Here is a 24,188-nt window from a genome sequence, read left to right as displayed (position 1 = left end):
TATATATATATATATATATATATATATATATATGTATATATGTATATATATATATATATATATATATGTATGTATATGTGTATATATATATATATATATATATATATTTGTATAAGTTCTGTCATAATCCCTTTTCTGCTACACTGGCCATGAAACAATAACCTCTTGCTTCAACAATATAAAATATGAAGGACAAATCACATTCCTAATATGCAGTGCTAACAAACCAGTTTTAAAAAAAAAAGTTACAATCTTTTCATTACAAAAGTTTGCTTGCTGAGCTGCAGTGGAGAAATGTGTTGAGTTAGTTCTATGTACATTTCTTGTAGTTAACATAGTTGTCGTCTTGTTTGCCTGAAGCTGTTGTCCTAGCAACAAGCAACAGATTATTACTCACTTGCACATTGAATCGACGTTAAAGCAATAACTTTTTTTTTCCAGGATTAAAAAATAAAACCTGTGAAGAAGTTAAATGGATTAGTTGAATTTAACAGAGTTCGTACGATACAGTCAGCGTGCACACTTGCTGGTTTGTGTTCACTTTAGCTGAGTTTATAAAAGTATGTTTTTCCACTCAACAGAGTTGGATACGGGATTTTTGAATTGTCATATTAGTATAAAACTAATGCTAATACTTTACAGCCGCTAAAAGCATTTTGCACATTCTTGAAAATTCCCCTTTTTCAATTGATAAAACACAAACAACCTCTCCTCTTGTCATATCATTACCATGAAGATTTCACTATCAATCAATCTCTTATAAGCCACTTAGGTAAAGCACAAGCAATCATGATTTGCACTCTGAGTCAGAGTTTTAGGTTTGGCTGAGGAAAATTTGATGATTATGTTTTGCTGAACTGTTTTCTACCCGCAACGAGGAAAAAGTACTGACATAAGAAAAGGTTACCCACATAAACACAACAGAATAATTAAAAAAATAAAAGATAAAGACGCAGCTGATTTAATTTAAACGAGTAACAAAAGCTCTGAAGTGAACATGTAAAATAATTAAAAAGAGAATGTAAAGCAATCATGATAAAAAATATTTCTGATCTGCACATACAAATATGCATTTTTAATTAATGGTTAATTAATTTAATCTATTTGCACACATTTCCTTCACATTCTATATAACACAGTGAATCTCTTAAATCATCTCAACTCTGCAACAGGACAGAAAGAAAATATCAAAAACCCCAAAGCTGCATCAGAAATCAACATTTTGTTCATCATAAGCACTGAATCTAAAACAAGAGGTAGAGCTATAAAACATAACTTTCCTGCTACAGGAAAATGTTATTAGAGTAATTCAATGCATATGAAAAAAAATCATTTTTATATATTTATACATCAAAACAGCAGGGAGGGAACTCCATGCACGGCCAGAGAGCTGCAGCATTTACCGTGTCACCAATGTGAGGGATAATTGCATAGAAAAGTAGTACAGGGGTGTCAGTGTTTTTGAGTCAGAAAGACGAATGCCGTTAAGTGTGGAGCTACGAGAAAAGTGCAAGAAAAGACATTGTTTTAAAACGGCTTCATTAACAGGAAAAAGCTTTACATTACTTTAGTGTTCTCTCTCTTTTTTTTTGTACCACTTGTTCAAAACAAAAGTTAAATACCAGGAGATTTGTGAGTGAATCAGAAGAGAATTTTAAAAGAGTGAATTCAGAAAAGGAGTTGCGTGGGTGATGCAGGAGGTTCAGTGCTCTACAGGGTTGTTTCAGTTCCTCTGCTCTTCCAGTAGAATGGATTATCATCATCTGGTTCCATTTCTATTCTAATCTGAGGCACAGACTTCAATGGACTCATCTCAGGGCTGAAACACAGACAGACAGGATGCAGTGTTAGGATGTCGGAAATATTTAGATTCCTTGTTCCTTTGGTCATGAGAGCAATATCACAGTTATGTTAAAAAGACAGACGCCCCAACATTGGACGATTGGTGTGAAACTATTAATGAAATCTACATCATAGAGAGACTTACATTCTCATTAAAACTACCAAAATGGTGGGCAAAATGGGTTAGATTTTTAAAACGAAGGAGACCCATTCTGTTTTCTGATGCATTTTCATCCATTTTCAGATGAGGTGTTGGGAGCAGATCCCAATAGATAATGTGGTAGTGTGGCATCTTTGTTCAGAATATGGTTATTTTTATTATTATTATTATTATTACATTATAGCAATATATGTAGTATTATAATTTTGTAAATCCTTATGTTAAAAGGGGAATTAACGAAGATGTATTTGTATCACATGAGCTTTTTGTATTTAAACATCAAGGAATGTATGTGCTGAGTCACTGTTGTTTTTCCCTGAGAAAAATAAAATATGACAAGAAAAGTCATATGTTAAAAAATTAATAAATAAACATATATAGAGTATATTTATATATATATAAAAGTATTTATTTTATTTTTTTTGTAACTGCTGCCTAGTTCCAGCAAGGGTTGGCTGTTTCAACAGGTTTTGAAAATAACCGTGCTATGTCAAAACCAGTCCTTTTAAAGGAAAATGGATCTGGCTTTTTGCAACTTGGATCAATGTTTTAGTTGAGTTTTATTTTGTAGTTTCTTCCGTCTGTGTCATCTTTAGTTTTACTTTGTGGGTTTTTCCTGTTTCCCCCCTTCATCCTAGTGTATTTCAACTCTGTGCTCCACACATGTCTTTGTCACCCGACTCTAAACTGCTTTCTCGTCTGCTTGCAGTATTTTTGCCACTTAATTAAATATACCTTTTGTTTAAAAAGACCTGCATCAAGGGCCTATTTTGTATTGCATGTTTTATAGTTTTTATACTAGTTTACTTTTACATATTCACCATCTATCTCTGTCAATTCCTGTCATGCTCACTATGATGCAGGCAGTAGCCAGCAGTGCTGTCTATGTTTCAGTATCTGTCCCTATAAAAATAAATAAAAAATGGCGAACAAACAAATCAAAAAATACCAGTAATCCAATTGTTTTTTCACAAAGAGTATTAGACTCTTTGTGGATTCTACAAATACAACTGTCCCAACTGTTTCCTCTGATAAGACTCAAAAATAAACAACAATCAATACTTGTCTATTAACTGATCCATTAAGTGACTGATTATTGCAGTTCTATGTCAAACATTACAACATAATGTTTTGGTCCCTCCTCAGTGCACTGTGAGAATATGACCAGTCTAACGGTTTGATGGTTCCTGGGGTTATTTGAGCTCAAAGCAATTTGGCTTCAATCTTAGTGGGACAGGATTAGTTTTGGAGGGCGCTGACGTCACCACATCACTATAGTGTCACTGACACAGATAGATATGTGAGCAGACCACCGACGTACAACTCTTACTGAATATGTTCTGGTTTCGTCATTTACAGGTTAGAGAAACACTTATCAAAGTTTTTCAACATTACCTGACACTTTAAGGGATAATCGCCACATTAATCGATTATGAAATTGAAAAATGCAGCCTTTATATATCTATATATGTATGTATGTATGTATATATATATATATATATATATATATATACACACAAGTATGTCTACATATGTATGTATAGTTGTAATTGTTGTCACAGATGTGTAATCATCGCTGCTTTTCACACATTGTCCAAAACACTAATCCTCTTTCATCAGCACTGTGACAACAATCATAGCACAGATGGGATAACACAGGGACAAAATGTGACCGTGTCAATATGACTCCCCGTATGCTGCTGTTGTGGGCATGACGATGATAAAACATAATCTCTTTTTGGTCATCTGTTCAAATATTTGCCCAAAAAATACAAGCGTCTTCTGTCTCTCGTAGACTGATTTTTGTTTTCTCAGATGGGACAGATGTAGTGGGTCCTGGGACTGGATTTGACCATTTTACACGTAACAATGATGTATTGACCCTACACAGGACAGGCCACTTGTTGTTTTTGTTTTGCTTATGTTCTGTTCATTTGCACAGATGTACTTTGTTCAGCAGAAGAAGTAAAATCTGTTAACCATTGTATTTTGTTCACAGTATTTTAGTAGAAGTGCCTGTGACTTCACACACATGACAAACTAAACATGAAATGCCAACATATACCTTCCAACATAGCGTGTATTACTGTACTATTTTTGCTTAAATAAAATTGAGTGGTTCAAAAAATATTAAGTTGTGACAGAATGACTTAGGATGAATGCGGGTCCCAAGGCTGGATTATTTGAGATCCACTTCTTTTAATCTTCAGTGGAGAACAGCATGTAGGTGTCACACAACATAAACTATTACTGATGGCGATGTCAGTACAGATGCACAGGCTGAGCTATCATTGATCTATTTTTACGGTTATTTCTCATTCTCTTGCGCTAAACAAAATCTGAAAGGCAATTAATCTGAAATCTTTTGGGGGAAGGTGAATTTCAAGAAATACTGTAGCTTAACTCATTGAGCTTTTATAGTCAAAGTCTCAGGCAGATGTGCAAGTATTAAGTCAGTTTTCATACTGTTTTAGCTTCTTTTTTGTTTCCTTTTACTTCTGATGGAAATAACTGATAACTTACCGCTTATCTCTAAAATGTGTTAGTTCTTTTACTCTAAGTACGACACTGAACATTGAGATATTAGAGCATTTTTCCTGACAAAAAATCAAAACAAGAAGTAGAAATGTGTCATGTAAGCCGCGCCCCACACTCGAGGATAATTGGCCAGATTTCTGTCCCAATCTGGTCATTCTGACAATCGTGGGTACTTCCGATTTTAGTCTGATTTGAACAGATTATCTGGTCAAATTATCCTGTAGTGTGAGGGATCAACAGATGGGATTTTAAAGTCATCGGACGCATCAGAGTCTTCCTGGCAGACTTTAGCAGGTTATATCTGACATTTGATAAATGTTTAACAGTTGGTAAATGTTTCTCAAACCCCTCAGCTCCAAAGGAGAAGACACATTTAAAGTGTTGTCGAGCAAATCACTTGAGAACAGATTGCATGTCCAGGAGTCGAGCTAAAACATGTTGATGTGTGAGCCACTAAAATATTACATTGCAGTTTAGCCACAGCCACAGGTAAGCTAATTAGCCTCGCTGACCTTTAAAGTTCAGACTTACGTTATATGTTCGCTAGTTAGTGCGTCTTCTGACCTTTTGCGACCTTTAATGCTGCGGTCATCAATAAATGTAAAATGAAATCAGTGCCAGTTATATTTGTGGTCCCTCCATCTCTGAAACACAGTGACACGCACACAGAGACACACGTGGACACACACAGAGACACACTTGGACACATACAGACACACGCATCTCACCTAGACAAGCAGTTGCCCTGGTAATAGTGAAATTTCTCAGCACGATGTATGTCGCTCAAGGAATGATGGAGACTTCTCTCCTGTGGAAAAAAGAAAGAAAACAATCATGAAAGCTCCTCTTTCAATTGGTCTTCAAATTCATGCAGACTAGCGTCTCACAGAGGCCACAGGTTTTCAAACACTGTGACCCAGAGAATACTTACTGTATACTTCTATTTATGTGTAAAACGACCTGAACTCTATAAATTCATCATCTTACCAGATCAGATGTTTCAGAATAAGAGAAAAGAGGGAGCTGCTGTGTAGTGCTATATGCTCTTTTATAAAAAGTGGAAATAATAATTTTAACCAATCATTACACACCAAGAGCCTGAATTCGTCTCAGAAAGATAAAAAAAAAGAGAGAAAAAAAAAAGACAAATTCAGATATGAAGAAGTGAAATCATTAAGCTGGAATGAAGAGAAAGGTTTAAGGAAAGAATAAAGGAAGGTGATTTTGTCCGAGTTAAGGAAAAAGAGCTTGTTGGATGAAAGGAGAGAGAAGTAAATAGGAGGGGGGAAAAAGTTAGTGCCATGCAGTCAAAGCTGAGCAAAAAGTGTGAAATCAAAAAGCAGTTATGTCGACTCTAACGTGACAGAGGAAGTCATTAGAGCGACTGAATGAGTGAGCAGACGTCGGACAGGAAGATGATTTTCATCCGGCTCTGTAGTTTGAATTTACTCACTGTCAGAGGCCTTATCACCTAAGAACGGCTCCTGTTCCATCATGTCCATGGGAATTTTAATGCTGGGAACATTCTCATTGTAAGCATAGTCAGACTGTTGGAGAGAGGAAACATACATCCTGAGGCTGGACCTCCAGAGGTGTCTGTGTGTGTGTGTGTGTGTGTGTCGACATCAACACACACACACACACACACATGCATTCATGTCATTCAAATCGAGTCATCAACAATTATCTGATAAACCTTTCTTTTTAAGGAAATATTCAGTGAAAAGTAAAAGCTGCAGGGGAATAAAACAGTTACACTTGCAGTGATGTGTTTTTGAAGCTCCAGGTTCATTTTATACCTTGCTGATTCTGGGACAATGTCATATAACACTGAAGAGATAACTGTTGTGGCTAAATTGGAAAATATAGTGTGTGATAAATGTGTAAGAAACGAGGGGCCTCCTCACTAGCTTCAGTAGAGAGAGAGTAGCTTCTTATTTGATATTAAAACACAATCCCAGATTGTTTTAGTGCATGGTACTTTTTCTAGTACCTGCTCTGTCGAGGTTCCAAGCGAGATGAGCTGATACTAAAAATGTGACGTCACCAGACTGCCGGCCACTGGTCACCGACACAAGAATCAAACCGAACAACGATGAAGTGTAGATCAATAAAAAAGACTTAAAATCCTGAAAATATGTGTTCATCGCCAATTTTTTTTTAGCTGACAGCACTGCTGAAAGCCGGAGATTGTGAGATGCATCACAACCCAATCTGCCATATTTTAGCTCAGTGACTGTGTCAGACGGAGTCTGTGCTCCAGTCATGCAGGAAGTACTTAACCAATGCTTTTGATTAATTGATTCTAATGCTTCAGTACATAGAAAACAACTGCTTTGCTTGTCACTAGTTTGTGTGTTTTTGTTGCGTATAAAACAACGATGGTGACGAACTTTATAGTAGTGTAAAACGACATACTTATCAAACCGAGTAGAGCAGACTATTGCTAGAATTGCATAATGGAAAAGCGCAGCTCTAGGGGTTTCCAGGATGGTGATAGGCACAAAGATGCCAGACAATAAAACACTTAATAATCAGGCTTTTGTACAATGTTAACTTTTTGTGGCTTGAGGCACTTACATCTTCAGCATCGCTGTCGATGCTGCCCTTCTTCTCATCCTCCTTCTTCTTCTTGTCCTTCTCTGGGATGACATCATCCAAGTAGCTGAGGTCAAGCTGAGAGAACATGTAGTCCATTCCTTTCCTGACAGCCACCAGAGCAAGGATCTGAAAGCAAGCAAGTTCAGTCTGACCTTCATATTGATTTTCATTAAAGTCCCACAGTTCATATTATTACTGTCATTTCACGTCAGTATAACTTTACTTAGGACATTTTTCAAGATATGCATACACGAGATTTGCACCTTCATAAATAGAAGTAACATTAACATGGTAGAAACCTTTGAAACATAAAAACAATAAAAGTTAATACAATTCAAAGCAAAATAGATCATAATAAAGTCTTGAATGCTGCATTATTGACTCCAAACTGCAACCACAACAGTCATTACTGGTTTATCACTCACACAGACAATTCTCTGAACATCTCCACACTGTTTTAATGGTCATACTTTATTCATAACTTACATGTGTTCACATCAGGCTGACTATACTTTGCTGCTTTCTGCTGTCTGTGGCTGATCACACATTAGTATAAAGTCCTAAATCTTACACGGGACTGTGAGTGCATGATAGTTCATCTCTATATGTTGGCCCTGTGATGAACTGGTGACCTGTCCACCACCCTTTTGCCCTATGTCAGCTGTGATTGGCACCAGAAACCCTGCGACCCTCACATGGAGGATAAAGCGGTAGACGATGAATTACACGGGACATTTTAAAATACCCTAACATAAAACTTTGGGCTCCAGGAATATGAAAAGCATATGTAATTATTCTTGCCACTGCACAGATCTGAGATCTTAATCTGTCCCAGAATCACCAACAGTGCAAACAATCAGACGTAGCTTCAGGGGATACTGAAAACAAACATTTGCAGCCTTTGAACAAGAAGAAGGGCTTTTTGAAATAAATCCATTAGGGGCATATCGTGACGTTCCTTACCATAACAGGGAAAATTATGGCAGCCACTGTGGATTTGAGGATCCAGAGCAGAGCCAAGCAAAGCACCTGGAGGAAGGTGAAGAGGTGGACCTTTCTGAGGGGAACATGTCGCAGGTAAATCAGGTCGGGCTGGTGTTTAGCTGGCATCAGTAACAGCTTCAGACGATCCATAAACTACAGACAGACAGACGTACAGATAAACATGATACACTTGTTACCACACTGTATCTTTAAGTAAAACAAAAAAAAAAGCTTGAGGTCTCAGTGATTTTATCCACATTTCCAGTTTCTAATTTAATTTTGTAACAAAACCGAAAATGTACCTGTACTCCATTTAGAGAGGCAACTCCCATGTATAAGAAGACTCCATACAACACAGGCATGGGGATGAACTAGGCACAAAAATAGAAGTATAAAATAAGATTTTTGCCACATTTATTATGGTAAGCTCAATTTTTGTTCTTGTTGAAAGAGCAATGAAACAACATACACAATGTGTATGCATGTCCTGTGTCTTCCTTATAGAGTTTTCAGAATCTCCCATTAATATACACTTGCTGAACTAAGATCACATGTTTGTGGACTTAAAAGCAGTTAAACCAACACCATACTTTAATCTTTGACTCTTTACATTCATGTGAGCAGTCACTAAGTCAGTTGGGTGAGATGAATCTTAAAAGACATTAAGTATCCGTGATGAATAACCTTTAAAATTGGAGCCATGAGTACAGACAATCCTGTCAGGATGAACACAAACACACCAGTGACCCTCTGCTCTCTGCAAAACAAAAGAAGAAATATAATTTTACATATATATATATACATATACACATACTGTATATATATATATATACAATAAAGAAATTGCCATAAACCACTCTGAAGGAAAGCTAGGCTTCTACACATAAGACAGTAATAAACAGAATGCGTCCATCAGGATGAAGACTAACACAGTAAATGTTCTTTTGAGTTTGGTGCAACTCCCAATCATCAATCCAACACACTTTACCTTTAACGGGGTGTAACACAGTTGTAACACACCAGAGTATTTATCAATCACAGAGTGCAGAGTTGAGTAATTTTGAGACTTACCTCACACCCAAGAATTTTGGCTGCTCTCCCGGAGCCGATGTTTCTGTCTCCATCTTTAGACTGTCGATGTGAGCAATAGAGATGACGGTGGCAGCCACATACCACGGCAAACACATGAAGGAGCAAACCACCATCAGAATAGCCACCCAGAACAGATCCAGATGGTAACCTGCCCCTTTCTGGTAGAGAAAACAGACAATAGGTCAAACATACACGTTTGTAATTTCTATCTCTCTAAAAAAGCAGCAGAAAAGACTGTTAGTCACTGAACAGTCCAGGGCACCAGTGTGTGCAGTGCAGACTTGGACATAGTTTGGATGAGGAATACAAGAGACATCGGTGGAAATACAACTGATACTGCTGAAAGTGCCACTTCTGACCCCTCAAAAAACAAGCACATATTGAATGTGTACTGCACTAATTGACCTCAATGACAGAGAGAATCAGATCTTAATTTTACTTTACCTCGTTCCCTACTTATGCTTCACTCCATGTTTACATATAATACAAATACTTTAGATAAATCCAGTCACGATTTCACAACAGTAATCAGGAAAACGAGCATCATGTAAGACCTTTGGACCTCCCTCTAACACTGTTAAAGGTGCAATATGCAACTTTCCCTATGACCAGTATGAGTTACATATATTACCTATGTAAATAACGAGTCCTAATGTCACACTCTACTCTGCGTTATTATTGGGGCTTCTGTTTTGATTAGCCAGTCCAACAGTTGCGTTTGAGTACCTATCAGATATGGGTATGTTTATGGGGTTGTTTACCAACTTAACTTAGCTTTTCTGAAAGCTCTGACTTGTGTTGATTTTCTGGAATAGACACAGACAGGCAAGTTGATGAGGACCAGAAAGAGAGCACACATACAGTAACACCCTGATTACATAAATAATGACTGATTGATTGAAGCCTGGCCACGCGGTTGTGGTTAGCACTCTTGCCTTTGCAGTAAGAAGACCCGGGTTTGAGCCCCAATTGGAACAAGGGCCTTTCTGCATGGAGTTTGCTTGTTCTCCCCGTGTGTGCTTGGGTTTTCTCTGGGTTCTCTGGTTTCCTCCCACAGTCCAAAAATATGCACTATGGAGATTAGGCAAATTGGACACTCTAAATTGACCGTAGGTGTGAGAGTGGATGGTTGTTTGTCTCTCCATATGTGGCCCTGTGATGGACTGGCCAACTGTCCAGGGTGTACCCTGCCTATCGCCCTATGTCAGCTGAGATTGGCACAGCACCCACCGCAACCCTCGTGTGGAGGATAAAGCAGTAGAAAATGGATGGAAGAAAGTTGGTTAAAGAACAACTTCCTGTATAAACCTTTTGAACTTGGCGAATTACATTGTCATAGCAATATTCAGCAACAATATCGCTTGATTTCTTAATATTGTGCAGAGCTAAGTATTGAAGCAGATTTCTACTTTTACTGTTTGTGATCGTAGCCACCTAGGAGGAAAAGTACAAAAACACAATTCTGTTAAAAAGAGAAACTGAGAGCAGTAGTTTACAGTGTTTAGTTTAAAATGTCTTTATTTGGTGCTATTCCAAATGAACCATGTGTTCTGTAGAAGTCCATACCTAAACTTTTTCTTTTCATATCATGGAAAGTTACAGCATGAGAGTTCACTATGTCATGACTCATACTGAGAAGCACAAACTGTGCTTCTGCTACAGTATGTATTTCTCTGAAATGATTCCCAAGTTACTGCGTGTCAAAGCATTACTCATCTTCAGTCACTGAAAACTTCCAAGTAGTTGCTTTTTGTAGTGTTCAGGCACTCTCATGAAACATCTCTCACTTCCATGAGAAGAATGGCAGCCATATTTAACTAAAGTGTGAAGGTAGCCACAGCCTGTACAGACTGACAATTGGGTACGAGGAACAGAAAGAAGGAGAAGTCTTCACTTTTCTTCTCAAATAGAAATATGACTTATGAAGCATGTATAACTTACATTTACAGCTGTCAACAAATGCTAACATTTTAGGATCACATCTCTTTGTCCTGAGCCCCTCCCACCAGGGCATCACAGGCAGACAGAATCAATCTTCAGTTTGACAGATGACTGCAGGCAACAGGAGTGCCCTCTCTCTTTGAGTATCCCCAAAGGCTGAGAACAGAGACTAGAGGTGGTACAAAAGTCTACTTTTCTTTCCAGTCAATTATTGATGGAATTTTATTATGGAATTACTGATCAATAACTCCAAAAATATTCTGCCAAACCCACGTTCAATTTCCTGCAGCAAACTGTGATGGAAATCTGTGAACCACATGCTCTGCTGAACCACTCACATAAAGCATTTGACCTCTATAAATATTAAAATAGCAAACATAGCAAGCATTTCTTGTTTACCTTCAGTTTGTGTTCCTTCCTGTTGACAATCACAGCAGTAATCTGTTGGTCCATGAAGATCAGTATAGTGACTAGCAGGGCAGGGACAGATGATACCAGGTAAACCCACCAGGGGTTTGCTCCAAACGGTGGGACAAACCAGCCTCTCTTAGGACTTGTTGGCTATGTGAGAGTAAAGTAGATGATTGTGTCAACCTACCAGACCGTGGTCTTCACACTCTTGATACATTTCCAAAATCATTTGATTCATTTACAATACATAAATTGTCCTGCAGTTAAGTGAAATGTTTATTTTCAAAAATCAAAGTGAAATGACCTTGGGCCAAAGAAGGACTCACCTTGAATTCACTTGGCACAATAAGTTTAGGAGTATCGACTCCGACAAGCATATCGACTCCACAAAAGATGAGGATGGCCAGGACGATGGCAAAGTCACTGATGAGATTCCTCACCTAGGTCACAGTAAACAGAGAGCCTTGAAGAAGTTGCTTTCAATAACTGACTCTTCCACACACAGGTGGAATAAATTTGGAAACCTAATTTATTTTCTTTACAGGTCATTTGTTAGGGTTAATTATCTCGGCGTGTCGGCATCGTTGTGACTCACAGTGGTGGGGAAAAATCGGCTGGTCTTGAACTTCTTCAGACTCATTGAGCAGGCGTAGGTGCCAAAGAACAAGATGAAGGACATGAGGGTGATGTCTGGGATAAATTCGCAGGACTTGCCCACCAGCTCCCCTTTGTACTTCAGGCAGTCTGTCTTTGAGAGGGACGACCACGTGGTGTTCATTGGCTGCACAGAGGAAACAAATGATTATCATGATTATAAATAAATAGTTATTCCTGCAAATATGTCTCCAAAATAGTGCTTGTAACAGACACAGAGACCACCTCAGTATAAACCAGGGCTCTCAAACTCAAATGACCTTGGGGCTGTTGAGCATCTAGTCTGGCCTGTAGGGGGCCAGTCAAGTGAAAAAAGCAACTATTCAGTAGGATGGTGGGCAATATGAGCTTAAAATTATATCACAAAATCCCATCATGATATTGCCATGGTAGATAGTTCACAGAATTTGTGTGTTGATATGGAATGAGCGTTGTCTATTACTAAAAATAACATACAGAATTAACTTCATTATAACTCATATTAAATAATATTAGGGCCACATGAAGTGGACTGGAGGGCCGCGTGTGGCACACAGGCCGCGAGCTTGAGACCTCAGTGTTTCTAAACTGAGGAATCATAAAACATACAATACTACTACAGTAAAAGTATTGTTGAGACTGTATACAGTAGCTCAGATGACATATCACACCACACAGAGGAAAAGTAATAAATGCATTCAGACATGTTTGGAATAACAGAACTTAGTTTTTGTTGTTGTTGTTGTTGTTGTTGTTTTGGCGAGTTAACAGATAAAACTACATCTAAACTACAAATGTCTGACAACTAAATTACATCACCTAGCGATGATCAAGATTCCAGTTTTATGACTTTATGAAAATACAGAGACAAAACTGTAATTTTATCATCATTTAAGTGAACGGTGAAATGGTTAACACTTACCAGACCAGTGTTGTTCCAGTACCAGACTGAAGTGCCCTCTAAAGGATCTCCAAGAATATCTGTAGTGTTTTCTGCAAAAAACACAAGGAAACACATTCTCAGTACAAGATTTAAACACAGATGTTTGCATTTGTACACAAATAAGCAGCCACCATGAATGTAATGCAAAAGCTGATATTGTCTATATTGTACACAATGGCAGTTTTTTCAAGGTTTCATAGGTATTGTTTTTACACTGACCAAAAGGAAATTCCTTTTATTATTCTGTTACAATGATGTGTCATATCGTATAGTACATATAGTATAATACATATAGTATGTATTGGACTCTATGTGGAATAGTATAGTATTCTGCATGAGCATGCATGTGTATCATAGAGGGTCCAGAGAAAGGAAAAGTAAATGCAAGGTTGTTGCTTCCTTCAACAGAAAATTCAATAAAAAAGGGGCACTGATGCTCATATAAAAAGGAGCTCTTTCATTCATTGTAAGTACTGTATTACACGATAGCCATGGTTCTCAAACTGTGGTACGTGTACCACCAGTGGTATGTGAACTTCCTCTGGAGGAAAATCAGAAATAATGTATCAGAAATAACAGTGAACCCTTCCAAGCAGAGAGGACTCCCTCTCTGTGGTTCTGATTGGATGAAGACCAGTTTAACATGTATTGTCACTTAAGCGATTAACTGACAGCAGCTAATCAGATTCATGCCAATTAAAGGGTTCTTGCCAGTGCCTCATCCCATCATGTGTGGTGCAACTAGGTGCAGGAGCTTTATTGTGTAATCCTTCTGACAAAGCAGCTAACCAAAATCTATATATATATATATATATATATATATATATATATATATATATATACATATACAAATATATATGTATGTATGTATATGTATATATATATACAGTATATTGACATATAGACATAGCTTGATAAATTGAAAAGGAAAAGGAGACAATTCTCATCACATTAAACCCTGATATTCTTCTGGATTTTGCTCACGTAAATATTACTTTCAAACATGACATGACAGATTAGATTACTACACTTGTTTGTTAGATGTTTTAATGTATTAATTTACACTATCTAATGAAATGTCGCCTGTGTCAACTGAAGTTACAAAACCTCTCACCAGCAACAGTAGGGGCCATACAGAGACAGTCGTACTGCGTTACGTAGTCCAGGTCATAATCAGAGTTGATGGGGTAGTGGTGAGCGAGCTTGAGCATCTTCTTGAACGCGTCATAGATGAAGATGAAGCTGATGAGGCAGGAGAAGCCTTCCTCAGTGAACCGTGTGAAGTACTGAACCAGGAAGCTGGCATCAGTGGCCACGAGCACCAAGCAGAGGAACGCCGACCACAGACCAATCCACAGGCGGAACTCCAGGTAATCAAACTGGTTATCTCTGCAAAGGGGTGAGGACATTTTAAATTGTAACAATTTGTTTATAATTTCTCAAACAACTAAGAAAAAACTATTAAAATGGTTCAAATCTGTAGGAAGTCTTACTCGGATGTTGCCAAACCAAACTGGTGCCTTTTAAATTCTACAAACGGAGCAACAGGCAAAATGAAAAAAACGAAGAATGAACCTGCTGAAGTTGAAGAGCAGCCTTTCAAACACCAGAACAGGACCAGTACTGCTGAGGATGGTGAGGGGTTGACCAGCCAGCAGACAAAAGACCCCGCCAGCAATCGCTGTACCCAGAAAACTCTCCAACACACCCTGAACATAGACGGAAACAGTCAGTGAACAGTTTAATCGAGCTAAGGTAGTAGTCTGACTAAGATGGGTAATACAAATTAGATGGAGCTTGTGGTTGCTGTACGCCACCACCATATGGCACGTTGTCTCCTACTTCCCGGTGGAAATTTTGGTACAAAAGTCCGACTCCTGTCCGACTACTACACATGCAGGCGTAATCGGACTATGGATCGCTTTATATAGGTATGTTAGACTGACTAAGACCAGCTAGATTTTAGTCGGGCTAACGTGTTTACATGACAAAACCATAAATAGTTGACACTCTACAAAATGATTACATGGTTATAAAATCTTGGTTCTCACCTGCATGTTTTCTGTAGCGTCCCCCAGCAGGCCACCAAAGGTGATGGCGTTTGTCACAGTTCCCAGGTAAATAAACAATATGGCCGACAGGGCCTGAATGTGAATAGCGTCAGTGAAGTCACTGATGAAGAAAGGCGCTTTTCTTTTGATGTCAAGTATGAGACCGCCACAAAACCTGAGAACAGGGAAACCTGAGGTGAACAATGTGAAATACTAAGCACCACAAAAGCAGCTCTATGCAAAGTGAATCACAGGCATGATGAGGAACAAGACAAAAGTCAGAGTGATGAGCCATACATTTGTTTTTTTCTCTTTTTTACCTAGTCATGCCGCACACTGGTTTAAACTCTCATTTAACTTGAGTGTTTCAACAGTAGTGATTATCTATATCTACTATACGTATGCATGAATTTATGAGCTGACATTTAACTCATGTCAACTATCATACTAATATAAGGGATGGCTCAATACATCTTTTTATGTCCAATACAATACTGATATCACAACCTTACATTTCCCAACCCATAGAGTCTTTTACTTTTTAACTCAGCCTTTAAAACTATTTTGGTCATCAAATGTTCTTTTAAACACCAACATCAGTTCAGAATCAATCTTCAGTTTGACGTTCCTACGTTTGAAAGGTCAGACAAAGCTCAATGACGAGCTCTGCAAATGCATGCAGCAATTCATCGTTGTATTAAAATCATTAAGCCATGTTTCAAAAATACCTTCCTGTCTTCTGTAGCTCATCCCCTACAGTGTGTCCTCCTCCTCCTCCTCCTCCTCCTTCACCTCCTCCACCTCCTCCGTGACCTCCATCATGAGGCATGTCTCCATTCATCTGAGAATCCCCTCCTGCGTACATGTTTTTCCTGCGGTACAAAACACAGTTTTGGTTACAATTCAAAACAGTTTGTTGCTACATCTGCTACTGAGTTAAAAAAATTTGTAATTTTATAAAGTAATTTTGACTTTTGTTTACTTTAACGTGAGTAAATCTTTTACACCAGTACTTTTACTTGTACTTAAGTAAATGGTGGTACTTTTACTTGAGTAGAATATTTGCAGTACTCTTTCCACCTCTGCTGCTCATTCATAATTGATCACTGTGCTGGTCACACTTCAGTGATTCCGTGAGCACAAATAAATGTAGTTACTGCTCACACAGCATTCAGAAGAGACAGACCTGTAGATTCGTACGCATGATGTAAGAATAACTTGCACACTTTTCATATTTTTTAGCTGATCTTTTCCATGCCATCGCTCTTTCTCCGCTTTCATTAATGTTGCATCTGACCCTGTGGACTTCACTTCACCTGTCAAGTGTCATAAATCTCACGCGACATCCTGTGACACGTGTGGGTTAAATGTGCTGTTTCAGGGTTTGTGTCAGCTCAGGCATGTGTGCCTTCATGCATGCGCGGTGTCGCCTTTGTGTGTTACTGTATGTGGAGGTGGTTGACAGACCCACATGCAGCTTGACATCCCTGTTAAATCAGTTGTAGTTTCAGATCGGGAAATCTCCGTTAACGAGGAGGCGCGTAATCACACAAAAAGTTTCCTCTGGGTACTATCACTATATTTATAACCTAAAATAAAACTTTCTAAATGACTCCCATGTACGACAGAAAATGTAAATAGAATTAAAGAAGAGTGCTGACACATCTGTTTAAATGTTTTGTGCACTGTAACCCATAAAGACCTTTTGTCAGAGGACGGTAGAGACTTTGGAGGCTCTATCCTGATGGCGGGGTCCCACTCTCCGGGAGGAAGCACAATCACCTCATCCAGGAACTCATCGATACCAGCCAGCAGGTCCTGTCTGTCCTTGGCCTTATACGCAATGTCATGGAAAATCTGAATGGACAGAGACAGTGTATTCTAGTGTGAAAGAGTCCTCTTAAAGCATGCAAAAGTGCTCGGCATCAATCATAAACAGTTTATTTTTAATTCTTTCTGTATTTACATGTAGAAAACTACTCAAATTGTTGGTGTTAAATACATATCATTATGTAAAAGTTAAAGATTGAGCATTCAGATCCAGATATGAAGAGAATAATGGTGGTCAACTCCATTTTTAGCACACTTTTATGAAGTAAAGTGCACAGAGGAGACAAAAAAGACCTATTTGAATATAACAGCACAAAACACTTCTGCCTACGTAAATTACCTGAGAGCTGAATGAACAAAAATATATTGTCCACTCTCTTTACTGTAACACGCTCGGTGAAGCTTAATAGTCAAAACAACGTAAATCTTGCAATAAGTGAGTCAAGTATAATGTAACATGGGTTATTAATGTTAATGTCAGTCCAACCTCATCGGACATCAGCGTTGCGATTGCTCTGCCAATCTCGTGGTATGACTTTGCTTTGCCTTTGGGTCCAAGCAGGATGAATAAGAATCTGCGAATAAAAGCGACATTTGCATCACAAACCAAGATAGAAGTCACAGGTAATGAGATGTACATGGATGTACAAGCACAGATTTCTATAGTGGGCAAAAAAAAAGGCCTGTCTGTAACGGATGATAAAAAAGTGGAAATAAACCTCTTGAGCTTCATCTATAATCGTCATAATCACGTGTACATTATAAGCATTCACACACCTCATAACCACTTTGCATTAGATGTGTTACCATAGTCTTTGAGGGCATTGTTGATGTAACATTCATCACAACTGATTGTAAACAACAGAAAATACATTTTATGGCTTCTTGGATTTGAAAGAATAAATTGTAGTAGCACTGAACTGGCTTTGCTCATCAACAGCCAGAGCACAAACAGTACATGGCTCTACAGTACAGCACATTTCACAATTACATTAGGGACTGGCACTTCAAGCACTGACTTAGTAATTATCAAATGTTTGCATTCTAAACTGTTAAATGTAAAATGTTCTAAACTGTAGTGCGTGAGAGAATAGTAAAAAAATAATGCAGGATTCACATCATGTTGAGCTTAGAGGAGCAGCTTCATGATGCATTCAAGGAACCTAAAATTTAAATTTGATCGTCTCTGATAACACACGTGCAGTTCGCTGACTAAATGCTTGGTGCTGTGGCCACCTTGTGATAATAGATCCATCACAAATTAGGTAGAAATAATATTTTTATCAATGCAAACACTTTTCAGTTATGTAAATTAAATACAATATCTCACAACATTCAGTGTCAGATGGTGAAACTACATTTATTCAGATTCACCTTTCACCTTACTTCTATTTTGTTTTTATGAGAATTTTTCTTGATAGTTGTATTTTTTATGTCTCCTCATACTATTTTTATTTGTTTCATTTTATTTATATTCATTTTTTCTATATTCAAATCAATACAAGGAAAACAGCTGTTAGACTTGTGCAAATTCTGATGCCACTGCAGCCTTTCATTTTTTCTGCACTCAGTTCTCTGAGTGCATTTGTTTGTAAATTTTGTTTTAAAAGAGCTACTGTATGTATATAAATAATTTTAGTCTAAAAACATGCAGATTTGGGCATTAGGCGAATTGGACACTTTAAAACCGTGTGATGGACTGGTGAACCCGTGTTTTGCCCTATGTCAGCTAGGATTGACATTAGTGACCCTCATGTGGAGGATAAAGCAGAAGAAGATGGATTAATTATTAATTCATTATTTAACACTAATGGGTTAATGTCTAAGGTACCCTCCAACTGTCTCCATTGACCTTCATGAATGACACATCATCCTGTATTATCTTAAACTCTTGCTAATTAAACCAATGAATCTCAGACACCTTGTGGGCACAGGAACCTCCGTCAAGGCTCCCAGCATCACAGCTTGGTGCAGACGAACAAACGCCACAAACGGGGCATCAAGGAAATCCACCTCCCCCACCAGCACGTTGGAGGCCTCGGCGTCTCTTGGCAACTTCTTCATGAACTTGTTCCTCAGCTAAACGTACAAAAGACAAAAAAACAGGAGGAGACATTAAATGCTAAGTTCACACCAGCAAGCACACTAAATTAAACAGCCGATATCAAACAAGACAATCCCGCTCCATCTAAAATGCCAAATCAAGAATGAGAAAATGAGATTCTGTCATCACCACGTTGTGATGTGTAGACACCTGCCAAGATCTATACGTTCAACATGTGACCTCCTATAGATAGTTATGTCCTACAGTTATATACATATAAGTATGTGTATATATATATATATATATATATATATATATATATATATATAAATATGTGTGTGTATATATATATATATATATATATATATATATATATATACATATATGTGTGTATATATATATATATATATATATATACATATACATATATACTGAGTGATAGGTATCTGATAGTGTGATATGTGAGGAAAATATGTGCCAGGTTTTTAAGTTGATAAGATCAATCATCACCGACATTTCAATATAACACATACATGACTGTGTAAAGAGGCTAACATTTAAGTGAAGAAATGTCTGAATGGCATAAAATGATCATCAAATTGTTTATAAATTCAAAAGACCTATTTCGACACTCCTATTGTCCTCTTTGGTATCAACCATCTATTGGGAGGAGAATAAATCACAACGCACACCAAGGCAAATTAATCAAATACAGTAAAACCTGAGAAACCTGTGTGCCAATTATCATCACACCCTTTATATACGTCAACCTTCGAGAAGCGAAATCCACTGCTGCCGTGCAGACAGATCCAATCACTTGCTGTGGGAGCCGTCTTGGCAAACAGTATGTCTGTAAATGATTCAAGAGGTTAAGACCTGCGTACCTGCACACCCTGAAGTGTGTCCGATCTCTGCTAATCCTCAACATACTGCCCTCGTAAACAAAGTATACACCTTTCCAGAGACAGACGTCTCAAAGACTGATCCAGCACAACCAAAACAATCTCTCTGGTTAGACAGTACTATTATAGAGAAAAATCATCCAGGTCGAAACATTGTTTAGAACATGTTTCCTTGTCTGTGTAGGATAAACTGCCCGATACATAAGGGCAGTCACACATGAGGACTGAAGACGACATCACTGAAAAAAAAAGCTTTACAAACAATATTGATTCTTTTAAAATGTAGGTATTTAATGTTATGATATATATGTTACGATTACATATCATGTAATCAGACATGAAGAAGCAGTGAGGAAAAGCTGTCCCTGCACATTCGTCCACGGTGGAAAACTCTGAATGACATTAACAGACTGAGTGGGTGTGGAAAAGGTTTTTTTTGGAGATGTGTTTCCTGTCCAGTCGCCTCATTCCTACTCTTTCTGTCCCACAAGAGAACTGAGTGGGTCTGTGTGACCTGATTCTCTTCTCTTCAGAGGTCAAGTCTGAGATGAGACCATATGACCACAAATCTGCTGAGAACAGTGGAACTCTTGTCTAACGATTCCTCTGTCACAATCTGTGGATCTTACAGTTTAATGGAAATATTCTGGAAAAACACCAAAACAGAGAGACTAGTGCTTCCTGTAAATAAAAATATACAAAGTACTTTTATTGTCCTTGGAATGACTACTTTTAATAACTTTAACACTCTTTACTTAACGTCTGCAGTCACTTCTTATTTCATTTAGTCGCAGTTCTGTGTCGAGATTTCACCAAATGCCTGTTTTATTGTGTTATGGTTTGTCGTCCTCATGTTTTAATGCTTTTTATTGTTTTATCCATTTTATATTACTGTTTGTGTTATTATGTATTATGTATTTTTATTAGCATTGGTCTTTTCATCGATTTCAGCAGGAGCATCAAGATAAATTGATCAATCATTTATTTAGTTGCTACTACTAATTTGAACTGATATCATGTTCCACACAGAGGTAATTAAATCGTGACTAAGTCCATTCACAAGCACAGCAAACAAACATTTGGCGACTTCATCATATTCCGACACATTATGAACGAGCATTCTCTCTGACCCACTGAGACGCACATAATGACAGCTGATGTTGTCCTGTGTTTCCTGAAACTCACCTAAAGGAAAGATAGCGGGAGATAAGTGTGAGCCATATAAACACCCGAGGGCAAAGGAAAAGCCCACTTCTCGTTGAAAGTCATAGTGGAAAAGGCGTGTTTGGGTGTTATTTATTATACGAAACATTCTGCAGCAGGTTCAGAGCAGCTGCATGATGACAACAGTGGCTACGACGATGTACTTTAATACAATGTAATCACTGCTGTAAACCAGTGGATACAAAGTTAGTTTGGACTGCAGGACGGAGCTAAATCAGACTAATGGCGTGTTTCCACGAGCAGGACTCGATTTGCCTCGCCTCGCATTGGCACAGTTATTATGTGTTTTGACTGTGCCAGGCCGAGGCAAACTGGGACCATAGGTGGACAAGGGGCTTTAGAGATAAGTTTTAAGGCCACAATCCAGTCCTGTAATCTGTGGTTTAAAGAGTTCTGTTTACTAACAAATCATTTGGCTGGTAAATATAGGATTATCACCACTGGTCAGATTTTTATGGCCCTAAGTCTGGAAAAGGCACGTTCTTCTTTAAATCAAATTAAAGGTATTTTGTTTCTTCTCAAGGTTCCTTAAATAGCAAGACCAAGAGAGAGACCCTTGGTGTCCACAAAGAGAAAGAAATCTCAAAGAAATAACAATGAAAAACATAATGGAAAGGAGACAAAAACTTGATTTTAACATCAGGGTGACTCACCTGATCTTTTACTGGCTTGTCAGAAATGTCGTTCATGCTGTTGGACGTCAGGTTCTTGTGGGCCGTGGCTGGACTATCTGTTAAAATCACAGCAACCCTGAACAGTTAGACCACCTTCACTTTCAACAATGATGTGTAGGAACTGTTTGGACGACAGGACGGCAGAGACCCAAGGAAAGACAGTGGCCCAGACAGTTTGCTTTATCCATGCAGCGCAGAGAGGAACACCAGGACAGCAGTGAGACTCATGCAAACCACAGTTTCTGGAAAGCACCGCAGAATATCGCAGATGGCGCTCAGATTAGACTAAGTATCTGTTGAAGGTTTTCCGGTGAAACCATTTGCTGTCATTAAATATGAGCTAAATGTAACCTGGTCGATGATACACCATTTTAGCATTAAATACCTTCATTTTAACACAGTGAAGACTTTTTTGTTGGATTTCCAAAAAGTCGCATGCATAAACTAATCTATAATTGAATACCACGGATAATTATAAATGAAAATCTGTATTCTAAATAGAGCCAAAATGATCATCTCAGTGTCCGTCTTTCACATCAGTCTTTAATTAAGTGTTTTCCTGATATGAAGCAGATGAACTTCAGTCTGACTGACGTTTGGTTTCAGCTCGACGCATTATATTCAAGTCAATACAAGGAAAACAGCTGTTAGACTTGTGCAAATTCTGATGCCACTGCAGCCTTTCATTCATCTGCCCCCCCGAGCACTGACGGTAATAACATTAGTCAGTATGATGCAGCCAGTCAAAGGATTTTTTTTTAAGGGTCAATTATTTAAATATAGCTATAGAGGACTGGATTAAAATCAATTAAAAGGGAATATTTGGGGAGTATTGGGATGTGGGAGATCAATTTAAAACCAAAACTAAAACTAAAAACTATGACACTACTGCCTATTACTATTTCTATCAATACTCTAGAAAACATACATGTTGTTCTGACTACATTCAAACTGCAGCTGGAATCTGAGTCCATAGTATGTCAAAATCACTTTGTCAACCACTTGAAAAATACACAAGCGACCAAAGATGTCACAAGTGGCCACGGGAGACACATCCAGGATGAGTTTCAATGCCAGATGTGAACAATTCTTGAGGATGTACATGTTCATACCAGGTGTGAACGCGGCCTCGAGATACAGCAGCAGTGATTGAGGACTCGTCCGTGTTCTGCAGTGTGAATGTAGACTGTGTTTAGTGAACTTACTGAGCCAGTCCATGCTGGTACTCCTCTGGCTCTGCAAGTCCTCCATTGAAATGCGACCCGACAGGCAAGTCAGAGAGTTCTCAAGAGGACTACGAGCTTTTATTAACAGACCCAATCCAGGGAAGCAGAAAGAAAAGGCAAGCAGAAAAATTAGACAGCAGGCAGACAATGACTAGAGGGTTAAAGGCCATAGCATGAGATTTGTTAATCTGGATTTATCTGGAATAAGCTGTGCAGAGAAAGAGTGGAGTGAGGAGCAGGAGTGTCGTGAAACACAGAGATCATGGGTTGATGGACAGAAAAACATGAGTCACGATGTATTTTACCACATGAGTAGACATACTTTATCCCGACAATGGGATCGGTTATTGATTATCAGTGTATTTTTATCTCAGTACAGTCCAGTCCAGTACAGTCTGGCTGTTACATGGTGAGTTTCCGTTTGTGCAACAACGCACGAGGGGTTTATAGAAGTTATAAATCACATTCATTAATGTGACAGCAGCAGATAAATAACCCTCCAAAGACCCATCTATAAAGCTCACTGTTTTTATTTTAAATTCTCTGTTTGCTGCTGAGTCACATATTCATTAGCTGTTTCTTCCTATTTCAAAAACAAAGGATTTTTGTAACAGAAGGAACATGAGTAAGGCCTTTAGGGCAAATCACACCAGATGATCATACATCCATCAAATAAATTACTTAAAATTATATTCAAATAGCCAAACAGTGACTTTTGAATGTGCATGAATCTGAATTAAGATATTTTTGCAATTTTGAAAAAATCACAGTCGCATTTTCCAACAAAATTCAAAGTAGCATGAGGTGAGACATCATATGAGAACATCATATTCAGATTCTGAGTGATATACACTCTGATAGTCACATCTTAAAATCCTGCACCGGTTTTATGATTTTCCATGGACTTTCCTCACGAGTGCTATATGCACTGACTCTGGGATCAAATGTCCCCTGACAAACTTCTGATCACATTATGTCTCAGTTAGTGCAGCAAGCACAGTGAGTACACATTCACATTTTTGTTAGCAAAACACATCGACAGAGTCACTGGTTAAATGACAGTAGCACAAAGATTATTCACGTTAAGAGTTT

The 24,188-nt window shown here is 38.2% G+C and overlaps 1 protein-coding gene across 9 annotated transcripts in view; it reads right to left on the bottom strand.

The window, feature by feature from the left end:
• Nucleotides 1-236: 236 nt before the first annotated feature.
• The window catches only part of LOC122769580 (electrogenic sodium bicarbonate cotransporter 1-like), a 45,120-nt gene continuing 21,168 nt past the window's right edge, over nt 237-24,188 (bottom strand). For 4 of the 9 annotated variants that reach the window (XM_044026220.1, XM_044026221.1, XM_044026217.1 and 1 more), the window contains 19 exons: nt 21,850-21,926; nt 18,948-19,105; nt 17,514-17,601; nt 16,899-17,053; nt 15,925-16,068; nt 15,197-15,371; nt 14,721-14,854; nt 14,260-14,534; nt 13,125-13,195; nt 12,165-12,350; nt 11,896-12,009; nt 11,558-11,719; nt 9,197-9,375; nt 8,810-8,882; nt 8,428-8,496; nt 8,105-8,278; nt 7,121-7,267; nt 5,269-5,348; nt 237-1,819 (listed from right to left, as the gene is read on the bottom strand). In XM_044026220.1, the coding sequence (XP_043882155.1) occupies nt 1,711-1,819; nt 5,269-5,348; nt 7,121-7,267; nt 8,105-8,278; nt 8,428-8,496; nt 8,810-8,882; nt 9,197-9,375; nt 11,558-11,719; nt 11,896-12,009; nt 12,165-12,350; nt 13,125-13,195; nt 14,260-14,534; nt 14,721-14,854; nt 15,197-15,371; nt 15,925-16,068; nt 16,899-17,053; nt 17,514-17,601; nt 18,948-19,105; nt 21,850-21,926 (2,570 nt within the window). In that variant the 3' untranslated portion in view covers nt 237-1,710. Of the gene's footprint in view, nt 1,820-5,268; nt 5,349-5,993; nt 6,088-7,120; nt 7,268-8,104; nt 8,279-8,427; nt 8,497-8,809; nt 8,883-9,196; nt 9,376-11,557; nt 11,720-11,895; nt 12,010-12,164; nt 12,351-13,124; nt 13,196-14,259; nt 14,535-14,720; nt 14,855-15,196; nt 15,372-15,924; nt 16,069-16,898; nt 17,054-17,513; nt 17,602-18,947; nt 19,106-21,849; nt 21,927-23,075; nt 23,172-24,188 lie in introns of all 9 variants that reach the window. The other 5 variants (XM_044026222.1, XM_044026223.1, XM_044026218.1 and 2 more) reach the window with 3 other exon arrangements.

This window comes from Solea senegalensis, linkage group LG5 (assembly GCF_019176455.1).
Source record: "Solea senegalensis isolate Sse05_10M linkage group LG5, IFAPA_SoseM_1, whole genome shotgun sequence".
NCBI classification, from domain to species: Eukaryota; Metazoa; Chordata; class Actinopteri; order Pleuronectiformes; family Soleidae; genus Solea; species Solea senegalensis.
This window is presented reverse-complemented; position numbering and strand designations above follow the sequence as displayed.